Source organism: Camelina sativa, chromosome 7, assembly GCF_000633955.1.
Source record: "Camelina sativa cultivar DH55 chromosome 7, Cs, whole genome shotgun sequence".
Classification (NCBI taxonomy): Eukaryota; Viridiplantae; Streptophyta; class Magnoliopsida; order Brassicales; family Brassicaceae; genus Camelina; species Camelina sativa.
Window position 1 is genome coordinate 3,914,090 of NC_025691.1, and position 14,458 is coordinate 3,928,547.

At 34.3% G+C, this 14,458-nt stretch overlaps 2 protein-coding genes and 1 pseudogene across 3 annotated transcripts; all 3 read right to left on the bottom strand.

The window, feature by feature from the left end:
- On the bottom strand, positions 190-3,837 carry LOC104700202 (F-box protein At2g32560-like). 2 transcript variants are annotated; one of them, XM_010415678.1, is made up of 7 exons: positions 3,584-3,837; positions 2,775-2,836; positions 1,834-2,376; positions 1,665-1,744; positions 1,399-1,577; positions 1,242-1,316; positions 190-623 (listed from the first exon to the last, which is right to left on the bottom strand). In XM_010415678.1, the coding sequence occupies exons 1-7, from the start codon at positions 3,687-3,689 to the stop codon at positions 439-441; spliced, it is 1,230 nt and encodes a 409-aa protein (XP_010413980.1). In that variant the 5' UTR covers positions 3,690-3,837; the 3' UTR covers positions 190-438. The 2 variants fall into 2 exon arrangements, with proteins under 2 accessions (XP_010413980.1, XP_010413981.1); XM_010415679.2 differs by lacking the exons at positions 2,775-2,836; positions 3,584-3,837 and having other exon boundaries at positions 1,834-2,768.
- LOC104700203 (cell differentiation protein RCD1 homolog) lies at positions 4,359-7,907 on the bottom strand. The gene is made up of 9 exons (XM_010415681.2): positions 7,591-7,907; positions 6,160-6,231; positions 5,898-5,999; positions 5,724-5,766; positions 5,489-5,598; positions 5,321-5,416; positions 5,020-5,216; positions 4,816-4,885; positions 4,359-4,691 (listed from the first exon to the last, which is right to left on the bottom strand). The coding sequence occupies exons 1-9, from the start codon at positions 7,801-7,803 to the stop codon at positions 4,596-4,598; spliced, it is 999 nt and encodes a 332-aa protein (XP_010413983.1). The 5' UTR covers positions 7,804-7,907; the 3' UTR covers positions 4,359-4,595.
- On the bottom strand, positions 9,269-14,452 carry LOC104700205 (annotated as a pseudogene).

Sequence of the window (14,458 nt, forward strand, 5' to 3'; positions counted from 1 at the left end):
TCCCCTAAGTTAATGGCCGGTCAAAAACAACAGAAGATTTCAATCTTACTTTAAGTTAAACAACAGAAGATTAGCTGCTTCCCCTAAGTTAAAGGTACCGTCATACAGCAAGACTGGAGTTTATCACCTTAATCAGCCATGAGCCCCAATGCATACCAGAAAATCAAATTGTAGAAAGCAGCAACAAGATTAAATCCAAAATGCTCTTTGATGATTCAAATAAATTGTATAAAGTTTTCCCTATACACCACAATATATCTCAAATCGAACTAACTTTTATCGAAGTGACAGCAATAGTTTCATGTATTTTGACTATTTCGCCAACAAATAAATTAACAATCAATCATAGTATCATACATTGGATAAAAGAGAACACACTTCCGTGTAATGGTGTGTCTTAATCTCTTTCCCCAATTGTTTAAGCAAAGCTTTATCATACTACTCCAAGATGGAGCAAGGCCAGTGATGCTTCCACATTGCAATCTCTTCTTTACAATTTAGCTTTCTGATTCCTCCATAGAACCCGTCTTCTTCATTGCCTTCCTCTTTATGATCTCTCATGATCATCGTTCTTCTCCACCTCGAGCCAACTGTGTACTGGTTGAATTCCAACACTGCCATCTCTGTTTTTACCATTCATCAACACTTGGCCATTTAGTACAACATATGAATACATAAACCCTTTTGACACAATATCAATAGAAAATGGCTTATGCCATATGATCAGTGGAGGGGGTTAAGGTTAAACCAAGACACAAGTGGGCAGATAGAAATACCAAGACATTATCCTTTACTCATTGAAATCTACTTTCTGTGGTTATGTAATGTGCCAGCAAAAGGAGAAAAAGGAAGAGATTTTTTTGGAGTGATAAAGAGACTAAAAATCATTGTAGTGCCCCACCACCATTAGTACTGTAGATTCCAACGACAAGGACATAAGTAGAGGTTTCAACATCAATTGAAGACATACATTATCAAAATGTCAAGGAAAATTAAGACATATCCCATCATCATCATTATTTGTCTTTTTGGGACCAATGTTTAACAAGAAAAAGGCATAGCTTGAATTGGCTCTCTTCAATGTTCACCCTTTTCAACCAAGTTTTGGGAATTTAATGGACTTTATGAGCAGAGACAATAAGTAAAGTATAGAAAATGATAGCCAATTTTAAAACAACCCACCAAGACTCCATTTTTAAACCACAGAAGATGAAAATGATGCTGAGAAGTGAGAAACTCACCATTAAAATGGCAATGGCAATGGTTAAGATCTCCATCACAGGATTCCAAGTGGCCAACAACACCATACCACCATCCTACACAACAAAACCACACAAGCTTGTTTCAGAATCATTTTCTGTTCAAACCACAAGCAATACAGGTTGTTATAATATTTACCATATGGGAACTCTTTGTTCCTCCTCCACTGGATCTCGATGTGATCTCCAGGCTTCAACTCTTTTAACGAATCTGACACATGGAGATGATTAGGCGATGCATCAATGGGAGCTGCTCTCAGTCTATCCCATGTTACACCCTTTTCAACCGCAGCTGCTCGTCTACCATGTGGTGGATACCTAAAATCCCATAAATAAAAGCTTTTGATGAGAAATAAGAATTTTTTTTTTTTTTGTTTCAAAATGTGGACATCAGATATTATATACCTGGCTTGGAAAGTATCAGTGTGAGTATCATAGCTGAGCTCAGCATCATAGCAAGACAACATGAACCCTACATGCCCATTCTGCTCTTACACCAAATAAAGGCTCTCAGTACTTTGATCAAACCCATAAAGCATTAGATGGAGCAACTAAGTTTATAAATTTTGGTTACCTCACGGTTGTAAACTTGAGCTGGGAACCAAAAACGACCTGTTTCAAGGGAGAGGTAACAACTCATGCTGGAATCAAGTGGCAGAGAAGATGCATATCCCCTCCTTTGTTTATCATCTCGGAAGAGGGATGAAAGAGATCGAAACATAGAGATGATTTTGGCAAAACCAAGACGCCCAGTTTGGTGACGAGGAGAATCAAGATGATCTGTGGAAGAGAGATAGCATTGCCACTGTCTGTGAGCAGCAGGGCCAAGGATTTTGCCCCATTTGGCCTTCAAGTGTTTCTCCCAGAGATGATCACTCACACATCTCTCTCTCAAGGAGCTACAGACCCTCGCCATGCTGCAGAGTTCTGAAGGTGGAAGAAGGTCGAGAATGCAATCGAGAGCCAGCTCAGGGAGGTCAAGGACAGACATTTGATCAAGCACCGGAGAGGGTAGATCTTGTTTGGTCTGATGTAGGGTGGTCATAAAGGGATTCTTGATGAAGTAGAAGGAGAGCAAGGTTTTGGTTTCAGATGCCCATGGAGAAAGGGATAGAGACTTGGCAAAGAAAAAGAAAGAAAGACAAGTGATGAGAAAGTAGAGAAGCATTTAGACAGTATTATTATTTTGTTGCCTTTTTTGATTTGTTGTTTCTGAAGAGAGTTTAAATGGAAGAAGAGGATAGATTGATAGCCAATAGGAATTGGATGATCACCTAACCAACTCATGGCACCAAATAAATAATTCTTTTTCTCTCTCTCTCTCTCTCTCTTGGTTTGGAACTTGAGATTGAATGAAGTTGCCAAGTTGTTGAAATCAAGAGAGAGAGAGAGAATTGGACCCACAAATACCAGATCACAGGAAAGAAAATGCTTTAGAATCAAAGCCTAAATTGAAGGGGGTTACATATTAAATAACAATAAAAAAGATGAATTATATAGAGAAAAAGGGTCTACTTGGTGGTGGTGGTGGTGGCATTGGGATTTCCAAGGACAGTGGGAGGAGATTGAATATGGATCTGGGCAGACAGAAAAAAAGGTTCATTGAACCTATAATATTAAAAGTATAAGAAATATTACTATTTTTATTTAGAAAAACATACAACCAATGAGGGAGAGGAAAGAGGAGGAGATCTCTAGTAGTTGTAAATAAACAATATTGTAAAGAAGCAATGATCACAAAAGCAATTGTGGACAACATTATCTCTCAACCCTTCATGAATTCACCATAATGAATCATATAAACCGAATTAGATATGTAAAAAAAAACGCAACACAAACAACAAAGTAAACCAAATGCTCAACTCACAACACAAGTCAGACCTCAAAAACTCAAAAAAATTTGTAAAAACAAGGATCAGTAGCCTACAAAGCACAAACTTTAAAAATCTCTAAGATCCAAACTATAGCCTCAGATATCATAAACTGATGATTGATGATTACTCATCAAACAAAAATAATCAGAGAAACAACAACTGTGAAGAATCTCATGAGACACAATTCTTTCTTGTATCTGCAGAGACTCAAAAAAAATCACTAATTAAGATGAAGCAAGCCATCTCTACCAACTCAAAGCACCAGAACTAGAACCAATTACTAATACTCGTTCCTCCTAGTCTCGTTCCTCCTAGTCGCAATAGTTTAACACTACCAAAATATGAAGAAAAAAAAAAGGTAGTAACTTTTGCAAATTTTCTCAAAGGGAAAAAGCTGTAAACTTTGCAGCAAATGAAGCAAGATCCAATCAAGGGCAATTGTGATTTAACCTTTGGGGGATGGTCCGAAGAGACTGCGAAGAGGCGGAAAACGTCTACGGCCTCGTCTCCGTGAGGTGCCAGTTCGGCCTTTAGCGCCGCAGTGCGCTTTCGCCATACGAGATTCGCCGATCTGGGTTCGAATCAAATGGATTCGGAGACTCTGAATTTGATTCTTCTTCCACTCGAATTTGTTGTGGTGGTATCAATTTGTGTTATTAGCAGCAACACATTAATTTTGGCACTCATTATAAAAAAAGCGTAAAGTGACCAAATTATAAAGAGTTACGAAATTGTGAGTTATTGATTTTTTTTTTTTTTTTTTTTTTTTTTTTTTTTTTNTTTAGTGAGTGGGAGGAGTCGCTGTTTATTACAGTAAACTGAATGGGTTTAGTGAGAGTGGACTAAACAAACAGTCAAACACCTCTGATAATACACTTTTATGGATGTGGAATGATTTTGCTAAATCAAAAGATCATTTTCAATCACAGACCTTTTTATTTTAATTTCATGGCCTATCTAGGCTCTTCTAATTCAGGCCTCTCTCTGTTCTAATTGTCCTAGGCTAGTAGTAGTCTCTAAATCAACTCACAAGGAGTCGAAAACCACATCTTCCGGAGGGTTTTATGACTTTTAGTCTATATACTTTAAAATCTTCATGTACACTAAACAAACATGAAGCTTCGGATCTATATAACATTACATTTTGTTCCTGCAAGTGAAAATCATGATCAAATTGCAAATTAAAAAGGGGAATTAATAGAAAAAAAAAAAGAAGAAGAAGAAAGAAATCGCCTTGAAACGTATTTCCAAAAGAGACAAAACAATGTCGAAAGAGAGAGTATTAAGAGAGAGTCAGCATCTCAAGAAAGAAAGTAAACTGAACAACAACATACGATTGGTTCTCATAGTTTTTTTTATTTTATTTTAAAATAGTTATTATGACTTGGCGTTACGCGTAGCGTAGTAAACCTGTAACGTTCTCTGTGGAGGTCCGGAGGGGTGTCTCTCATTTGTGTTTTCATTACTTCATTGACAACAGTGTCTTCGGTGCTTCATTGTTGATGTTTTCCATATTCTCAACCAGCTGCTTCCAATAGTTTTCAGTGACTTGATCCTCCTGCCAAAAAAATAAGAAAAAAACACACACACGGAATCTTTATAAGTACTATTCCCATACATACATGAACCAAAACCATGCATGTATACAAATCCCAAAAAACTTAAAAGATTTTCAATCTTACAGCAATCAAACGAGCGAAGGTGCCGTCAAACAGCAAGGTAGGAGGGTATCGCCTTAATCCCTCACGAACCCTAATCCAATATACCAGAAGAAAAAGAAAAAAAAATCAAATTTTAGTTTTCTTTACAAAACCTAATTACCATTTTGATTTAAGATTTTTTTTTTTTTTTTAAATGGAAAAGATGAGAAGGTGTAGCAGTGAAACCTGGGTTTCTTAGAGAGCTTGGAGTAGCAACCAACAAGAAGACGGAACAAGGCTGGAGAAGGTCTAGCCATGTAAGAAAGATGGTGGAGCAGCTTCTTAAGGAGTTCATCAATGACAAAAAAACGATCAGCCAAGACGCAGCAGTACTGAAGCCCCTCATCAGTGGACATTATCTTGTGTAGTATGAATACAGCAAGCTGAAGATTAATAAGAGTATATTAATTAATATTTTTCTTTCTTCTCTGATTCATTAGTCAAAAACGATCGTGTAGAAGAAGAACCTATCTAAAAAGAAACTCACAGTTTTTGAATCTGTAGAGCCAAACTCAATGGGTTTCACACAGTGACTAACAGCACTTGTGTCCATAAGGAAACGAGTAGCAGCTCCATCTTCAGACTGTAGAGATATGAGATTTTAAAAGCAATTTTTTCACAATAACTGAGATGTTGTAAGAGAATATGTATGTACCGCCTTGATCATATGAGCAATGACACCCAATGCTCCAAGCCTCATGTGTTCATAAGGCTTATCGGTGACACCAATGTCCATCAAAGAATAGAAGTAGTTTGGCATCTTAGCTGCAAACAAACCAACATATATATATATATATGCAAGGAAATTTCAAAGACAATGTAACATGATATAACATTGATCATATAGCAAATGTGAAGAGAAATTGCACTAAAGGAGATCAAAGGCTTACCCTTAAGAAAGTGGCCTTTTGTATCTGGGTGATAAGCCATGCGCTTTAACAGGAACAACGATGATAACATCATAGAGACACTTAAGGATTAAGCATTTATCAAAGAAAAAATATATATATATATATATTTTAAGTATAAGAAACAAGAAAAAAGTGTGAGGACCAAAACAAAACCTGGAACAAAAGCAAAACATCGTACACTCGATGTGGATTCAGATATGGGGAAAATGGAAGTGAGATGTGTCCTACAATGTGTCTGTAGACTTCAATAATTTTCTGTATAGACGGGATGAAAGTTAAAGTGAGTGTCACAAATAGAGACAAGTTTTACAACAACAAAAAAAAGATGGCAAGATTTTGAAAAATTCTGTTTTAAAAAGTCATATCAAATCAGCATTTAGTCATCTGTGAAACCAAAGTAGTGTCGGCACTTTACCTGCAACATAATGTATGCAGTACCAGGAGTTTCCCACAACAGACGCGGTAAGAAATCAAAATTGTTCCTTTGCTGCCATTGGAGAAAAAGATGGGATAATATGAGTTGTTAACATTCCAAAATGTTTAAAATGGTCCTCGACTACCAATTGTATATAAAAGTTTCTAACATTATACAATTCAAGTTTTGAGTGAATTTATCCTCAACCTATGGACAAACAAAGGCATAGTCGTCACATGTTGCATATCTAATGAAATACTAAAGATAAAAATCTCGAAAACAGATAAGATTAAAATTTCGAAAACCAAATTTAATTTTTTTTTGGTTTTCTAACAATTTATGAAATTTTAGTTTTCTATATATTCGAGTCGTACCAAGATATATTTCTATACTTGCATTGGGCTACAACTATGACTAGCTATCAATTCAAGCTTCCGCATGTATAGAAAAGAATCTGCAAAGCATTGATTTGTAGAGAAATTTAAAATGCATAGTTGGCAATGCCACAAAAGTAAATCAAAATTACTAGACAATGTAAATCTTGACCACACACATTATTATCTATCGCGATAAGCTGTAATTCTTGACCACACACACCGTTATCTACCAGACACGCTGTAATTCTATACCACACACATTCTTACCTATCGGGATACGAGATGGAAATCAAAGAATATTGAACAAAAGAATAAGATCTAAATTTAAAAATTTATAACCTAAAGGAGATAACATCATAAAATGATGATATGAAAGACTTTCAGATCTTTTGAACTTGGAAAAATGGCGAAAGACGACAAGCGATATAATACTGACAATCGTCAAACCGATACAAACAAAGAGGAATAACAATTGAATATTTCATATGATCAGAAAAATCCCAAGATTTCGTAAACCTCAAAATTGCGAAAACCGACAGAACGAGATAACGGCGATAATCGTCAAATTATCGACAAACGAATATAAACAAAAAGAGAGAATGACAAATGATTATTCCTCATAGGCTCCAAGATTATGATTATCCACAAAGAAGTGCAAAATTGACTCACAAAACAAGAACATCCATCTCAATCAACCAGATCTATGATAGATACAAACAAAATCTAACATTTGACGGAAAAAATGAGAATATTAAAGATTGTGTCATACTTTTCCAATCATTTATTTTTGACGATCTAGTAGGAACAAAAAATAAATAAGAAAAGCTATAGGAATAAAATCGTTAACCTAGCCACAAGAATCAAACAAACGGAGATTTCAAGATGATCCCTAATCCGAAAGAAACACTTCTTTATCGGATACTAATCAGTTCGTCAGACTCAAATAACCTAAAGCATGTTGAGTCAAACAAAGATAGATGATAGATCAAACTAAAAATCATGTAAATATATATATTAGAGAATCGAAGAAGAAGAAGAGTGTTTTTGCACTTACGTAGGCGAGATTATGCAAGGCAAAATCAGACTCGAATGAGTTCGGTTTGTGAAGATCATAGACCCACTCGAAAATCATATGTGCGGTCGGGTTAGGAACGATGGTGAGACCCGGTAAAGGAGGAGGAGCTGAGGAGGAAGAAGCATATGAGTTGGGAGAAGTCAACTTGAGTTTACTGTAGTCCTCATACAAATGGTCTGGTAGATTCACCATTTTTCACGGCGAGGACTGGCCGGAGAAATCTCCGTAGATTCTTCTTTATTTTTGATTTTTTCCTTCTCTCTGAGAATGTATTCAGCTTCTTTAGAGAGAGATGAGTGTATTATGGCAGCTCATAAGTGGAGGAGAAAGGAGTTATAAACCAAGGTAATGCACGCATGGCTTTTAAATAATAAAAAGACCAAATTATCCTTTTGGACTTATTTTTGTTAAAGTTTAATTATATAAAAGCTAGTATTAATTGTTAATGAGAAAAAATAATAATACTTCCAAAGAAAGTTTACATAGAAAGAAAACTTTTTATTTAATTTGTTTTGTTTGATTTGGATTAAATATTATTATTAATTTTTGTAAGAAAATCTGAAAATCTGTATTTGACCAGAGTGTTTAAGTTTATCTTATCCACGTGACAAGTGTAAGATGGCCAATTGTGAAGTATATTACAGTGAGCTAAACTTTATCTATCTTATAATTATGGTCTTGGTTTGGACTTTGGAAACTTTTCGACCCAGTAATTAACACTGTTGTTTTCTATGTAATTATGTTTTATTTATTTTATGAGTTAACATTATTCACTATTATTAGTATATTCATGTGTTTGGTCGGAAAATGTATATTGTTATATTATAAGTCAAATTTTTTGATATATATATATATAAGCAAATCTGAAAAATATATTCATAAACTAAAGTACTAATAACTAAGGTGTTAAAAAAAAAACTAAAGTACTAACTAGTCAAATACATAAATTTGTTGAGAAAAATGGTCTACTATTTACAGAATGATTTATATACTTTTTTTATTGTCCATAAGATACCACTGAATGATTTTTAGTAAGAAATTTGAAAATTTTGATTATTATTATTTTGTTTTTGACCTAGCATTAATTAGCATATCATAGGAAAGTTAGGACCAAAAAATATATGTTTTGGTTTTTTGCATCATCTATCCAGTCGATAATTTGTTTACAACAAAACAATGACATGCATAGAGTGTCAAAAACCTTCAAAATACACACGAAAAGTTTTGCTGTTCAGGAGACTGTACACAGAAAATGAAAGGAACATGGAACCATAGTAACAATATGCTTAAAAAAGATATGCAGTCATGCAGATCTGCCAAATATAGATATCTAAATATTGCTTTTTTATAACATCAATATAACTAGATAGTGTTTTCTAAGGATCTGCTATTTACAAATATTTTGCTAGAGAAAAATTCTAGAACGGATGGAATGGCTAAAGTGCCTAGCACTGGAAGTCTAGAATGCTGGCAGACATATAAAAATGATGTACGTATGACTTATAGTCTCCTCCTTTTCCTCAGATTTTGCAACCCCATATGTTTAAAATTTCAGAAAGTGATTGCCATTTCGACAATGATATTTGTCAGAGTAACTTTTTTTTTTCTTGTAATTCAACGTTAGTTTGGGGGACGTTATATATATATAATTAAGAAGAAAACTAATTGCATAAATAGCATATCAATTGAGACAATGTCATGATAAACTTAACGTTGTGTGCATAACAAACCCATATCAGTATACTAGTTTTCCCACAGAGAAAACAACAAACAAAACTGCTAAAAAGGCAGCTTTAGAAAGAGTAGACGAAGGGATACCATATTTTCCCTTCTCAAACATGCCCTTTAAAAAAGGAAGGAACAAAATTACTACCAAAACACATCCACAAATTTCTGCCAAACCGGAACTACCTCCTCTGTGGCTACGACTCAATGGTTGTAGGAGACCCACCGAACAACCGACTAGAGCAGTTAGATTCACTAACACAATAAATGTGCCCGGTAGAAAATAGAGCGAACCATCAAATTCAAATTTACCCGAATCTTGGTTTGGATAATCATCTTTTTGTTGAGAATTTCCGGACACAGATTCTGATGGCCTTGACTTGGGCATAGTCTTTGTAGTGACAACGAAGACGGTTTTCGAAATTCCAAGAAACTTGAGTATGATATCAGGGATGCTAAATAACCAACTACAAGTGGTTTTTATCCTCCCACATGATTGGGAGACAAACCACGATTGTACGGAAAACCCAAGGCTCATAAATTCCCATAGAGTGTAAAGGCAATGTATCCCCACAAGCATGAAGATTATACCTAAATAAACTCCCTAGAGCCGCAAACAACAGGCAACAAAAAAAAAAAAAAAAAACAGTGCATTTGTCAATAAAGAAGCTATTATATATATGATATGAGTATAAATATAAGAATAAAGAAATTTTTACTCAGAAACAAACGAAAACCCTAGAAAACGAGAACTTGATTAGTTATATGATATGAGTATAAATATACCAATAAAGAAGCTATTATTTAAATTATGAGATAGATCGAGTCAAATGATCTAATGGTGTATGCTAGTTTTGTTATCCCCTTTTTCATTACCCAAATTTAAGTTTTGCTAATGAGAGAGAAAGAGAGTCACCTTGGGAAATAAGGCAGAGTTGTGGAGTAGACAATAGGAAGGCAATAGACAATAGAAGAGCTCAGGGATTGACCTTAGACCCCAAGTGAAAGCGTAAAGATAAGCCAAGCTTTGTCGGAATCTTAGTTTTCCAAAAAACACTCCGATCAATGGACTCCGTTTGCTGAAAAGGATTTCGAGCATTCCTGCCGCCCATCGCCGCTGCTGGAGCATTGCCTCTGGTCCTCCCGATGGCATAGCCCCAAGAAAAGCAGGTGGATTCGGAGAAATAAATGAGCTAGTCCACCCTCTCGAATGGATTCCTAAACTTGTATGCACATCTTCCGTTGTTGAACCGTATAACCAACCGATCTGCACAATCCATATAGAGCAAACGTATTACTTTATTAATGGGTTGGAGTGAAATACTATATAGTGTTTAAAAAGAGCTAAGAATTTACGGTTTTGCCCCAGCTGGTTTGGTTCTCGTAGTGACAATGCCCAACTTCTTCAGCCGCTTCAAGAGAGTCGGTAAGGGATGAGTGTTGGGGATTTGGTTTTCTTTGTAATGCATTGACCACCGATGTCACCATCTCTTTAGAATTCCCAAATTCTCTCGCTAAATTTTTTTCAGCCAAATAGTTCCCTTAATAAAATAACGACACAACACATTATTGGTTAAACAACTTCATGTGTAGAGTAGAACGATGGAATGGTAAAAATATTATATTGTTCAAACATTACAATTTTTCACGCTAAGAGATTGGTTATAATTTTGTACTATTAAATAATGTTCTGAAGGATTATATGAAAACGTGATATGCAAACAAATCTCTATGGGTAGACATAAATCCATACAGATTTTATTTTATTTTATTTTATTATATTTAAAGACATCCCTAGTGGATGAGGATGATTTTATGATTTTGCACGGTACTACTTTTTATTTATTTATGAAATATAATTATCATTAATCAAAACGAAAAGTTTAGGTTATACAATCTAGCATAGTCTAGACCATATATTGTAACATTGCCCGGTAGTACTTACTTGTAGCAACCGAAGAAAGACTTCCATCATCTTCTAAATCGTCTAGAGATATGCCGTACATAACTCTTCTAGTAAGGAAGCATCCTGAGCCAGCACATAATGATCCTTGGATTCCGGCAATTCCTCTTCCCAAATACTAATTAAATTTCAACAAATAAAAAAAACAAAGATGATTAATTAACTATGGATTGATGTAATAACGAAAGAAATCTGAGCTAAGAGAAATTTTTGTATATCAACAAAATGAATAGTAAGAGAACTCTTACTGATTGTAAGACGGCGAGTTCGTCAGCATTAGAATCATAGAAATCTTGAGGGTATTGAACAAAAGCACAATTGTTTGAATTCGATATCGAATTTTGTAGAAATATACACATTGCTTGTCGCACCACATCTGCTTCGTTCACATACATGTCGCAGTCTACGTTCAACATGTATGGTGCATTTCTCATCAACCCTGACACTCGTACCTGTTCAAATATTCATCTTACGCTCCATCATCACATCATTTACAGCTATACATAAAGCATAGTTAAGCCCGATATCGCTAGCTAATGCGAAGATGACTAAGCCAATGCGAATGCGAAGATGACTTTGCATGCTCTACTCCCCTATACTAAAAAAGATTATAGACCTATAAGCTCATAACTTTTTGGTTGCCTTTTCATTTCAAAAAATTATGTGGATTGTCAGTTTGTCACATGTAAGTATGCAACAAAATGTAAAGAGTGATTGCACCCATATATCACATGGAACATATAGTACATATTGTACTATCATATGGTTGGGTCCGGGAAATATATGTCACTTTCTCATATAAGAGAGAGAGATGTTGAAAATATTCACTAACCAGAAAGTTCATGGCTCCAGCTTTGTAATTATGAAGGTAATTTGGTCTTTTCTCTCTTGAAATATAAACAAAATGAGGCACCTCTTCCTCGTCTCCCACACCTGCCTTGTTCTCCCATACCACCTTCACATAAAAACATAAAACAAGATTATATGTAATAGTTAAAATTAACCTTTTTTGTTATGCAAATGGCTGAAATTAAAGTTAACCATTATTTGCTATAGTTAGAGACGTCATCTTAACTTTGATAAATTGTAGAAATAATACCTTAACTATAGTTGAATGATTATTTCGTTTTGTGTTTGAGAAAGCTTCAAAGTCATCATCTGCATCCAACCAATGAGAATCTCCGGTGGCATCTTCCACTTTCCGGCATAACTTCTCGTATTCCCTCTTTATATTATTACAATAACAAATTTTCAAGAAAGTCCCCATATAATACGAAATAAATTTGCGCTTACAACTTCATGCATAAAGATTTTTTGAGGAATTTGTAAACGCAAATTCGTGACATCTACGTTTTTCTATAGTTTATCTCATTTACAATTGCAAATAATGAATACTATAGCATGTTTAGTGGAAATCTTTCATCGAGTCTATCCGAGAACCCGATGAGAAACTTTGAAATCCTTTAAAAACCACTTATATGAAAGACACATGCATCTTGAGAAATGGTTCAGATTTTATTATGATAAATCAAATCCATATTAGTTTAAAAGTTTCAACTTAATTGAATAGTTTTATATGTAATTAATTTTTTAATCTTTTTATAATTCATAAAATAAAATAAACAAATTTCATTATGCATGAGTTTAAAATATATATTAATATTATTTTGATTAATATTAGTTATAATTACAATTATACTATATTCATGTTACTTTAGTTTAAACAATTTCCGAGATTTGAAAATTTTACATATAAATTTTGATGTTAGTAAAATCATATATTATAATAATTTCATTTCCTATATTTTTTTTCTTCCTTTTTTATTATCTAAGTATGATTTTATGTTATGTAATTGAATGCTTAATTTTAAGAAAATATAACGTATCAATAGTAGTAACTTCTATTATAGATTATACCATTTACCAAACGATTTATAGATTATTAAAAAATGTAACTAGTTAATGTAAGTAAATATATTTTAAATATAATTTGATATGATTTAAAAGATATTATTTGAGTTAAATTACATTACAAATAGTAAATTACATTAAAAAAAATATTAGGCTAATGAGAGACTTAGGTGGGGTCTCTAGGTGGGTCTCTCACCAATGAAAGTAAAAAAAATTATTAAAAAGTTTAGAACTAAAGTGAACAGAAAATAATATTATTATATTTGTGACAGACTAAATGAGTGAAAGATCTTTTTTAGTGTTCAATCACTCATATATGATTATGTGCACTGGTAAATTATTGTTTTAAAATTCAATAATTTATATTTTGATAAAAAAAAAATAATGTGAAGTAAATGCAATAATTCAATTTGTAAACACAGATGCCAAATCAAACTAATTAATATGCGTTGTATGACAAACCCTTTTTTACCTTCATCATTTCCCAGTGTTTACTGAATTCGGAACTTTCTGTTGCGGCCGGATGGTTCAAGAAATATCTAAAAGGAGCTCTTACTCTAACATTGTTTTTCTTGCAGAACGGAACCCAAATCTTGGCGAACTTTGAAGCTTCCTTGAGAGAGAAGTATGTGAGAGGTGAGCATCCATCGTCCGAAACATAGCACGCTAGTTTGTTTGCCGGATAGTCCACGGCTAACAGCGAAAGAACCGTGTTCACAACGAGAGAACCGTGTTCACAACGAGAATCGGCGGCTCCCTTACCGGATCCGCCGTGGTCAAGAACATATCTACGGATGGTAGGTCTTGAACCCTGAAATGAATAATTGCTAGGCCAGTTAAAAAAAAGAAAATGTTATTTGCTGTTTACTACTCAACTAAGAGTAGAAAGATATATGTAATGAATTATACAATGAATACAAAATTAATAAGAATATTGGTTTAGTGTATACAATCGTGAGTAAAATATATGAAATGGTACCTTTCATCAAGTCTATCAGGATACGGTTTATATTCAGCAGGACTCCATTTTATGCAGGTAATAAGCAGCCATACGAAAGTGAAAAAAGATTCACAGAGGAAAGCCACAACCCATACGTTGTCGCTTTGTTTCATAAGTAAGACTCGATGCAAGAGAAGAGAAAAGAGAAAGCCTAGAATCGTGAGATCTACAGCTCTTAGAAAATAGTTTTTGTATGAGATCTTCTCGCAAAGAGGAGGGAGGGAAGAACTTGACTCCGCCATTGGTGG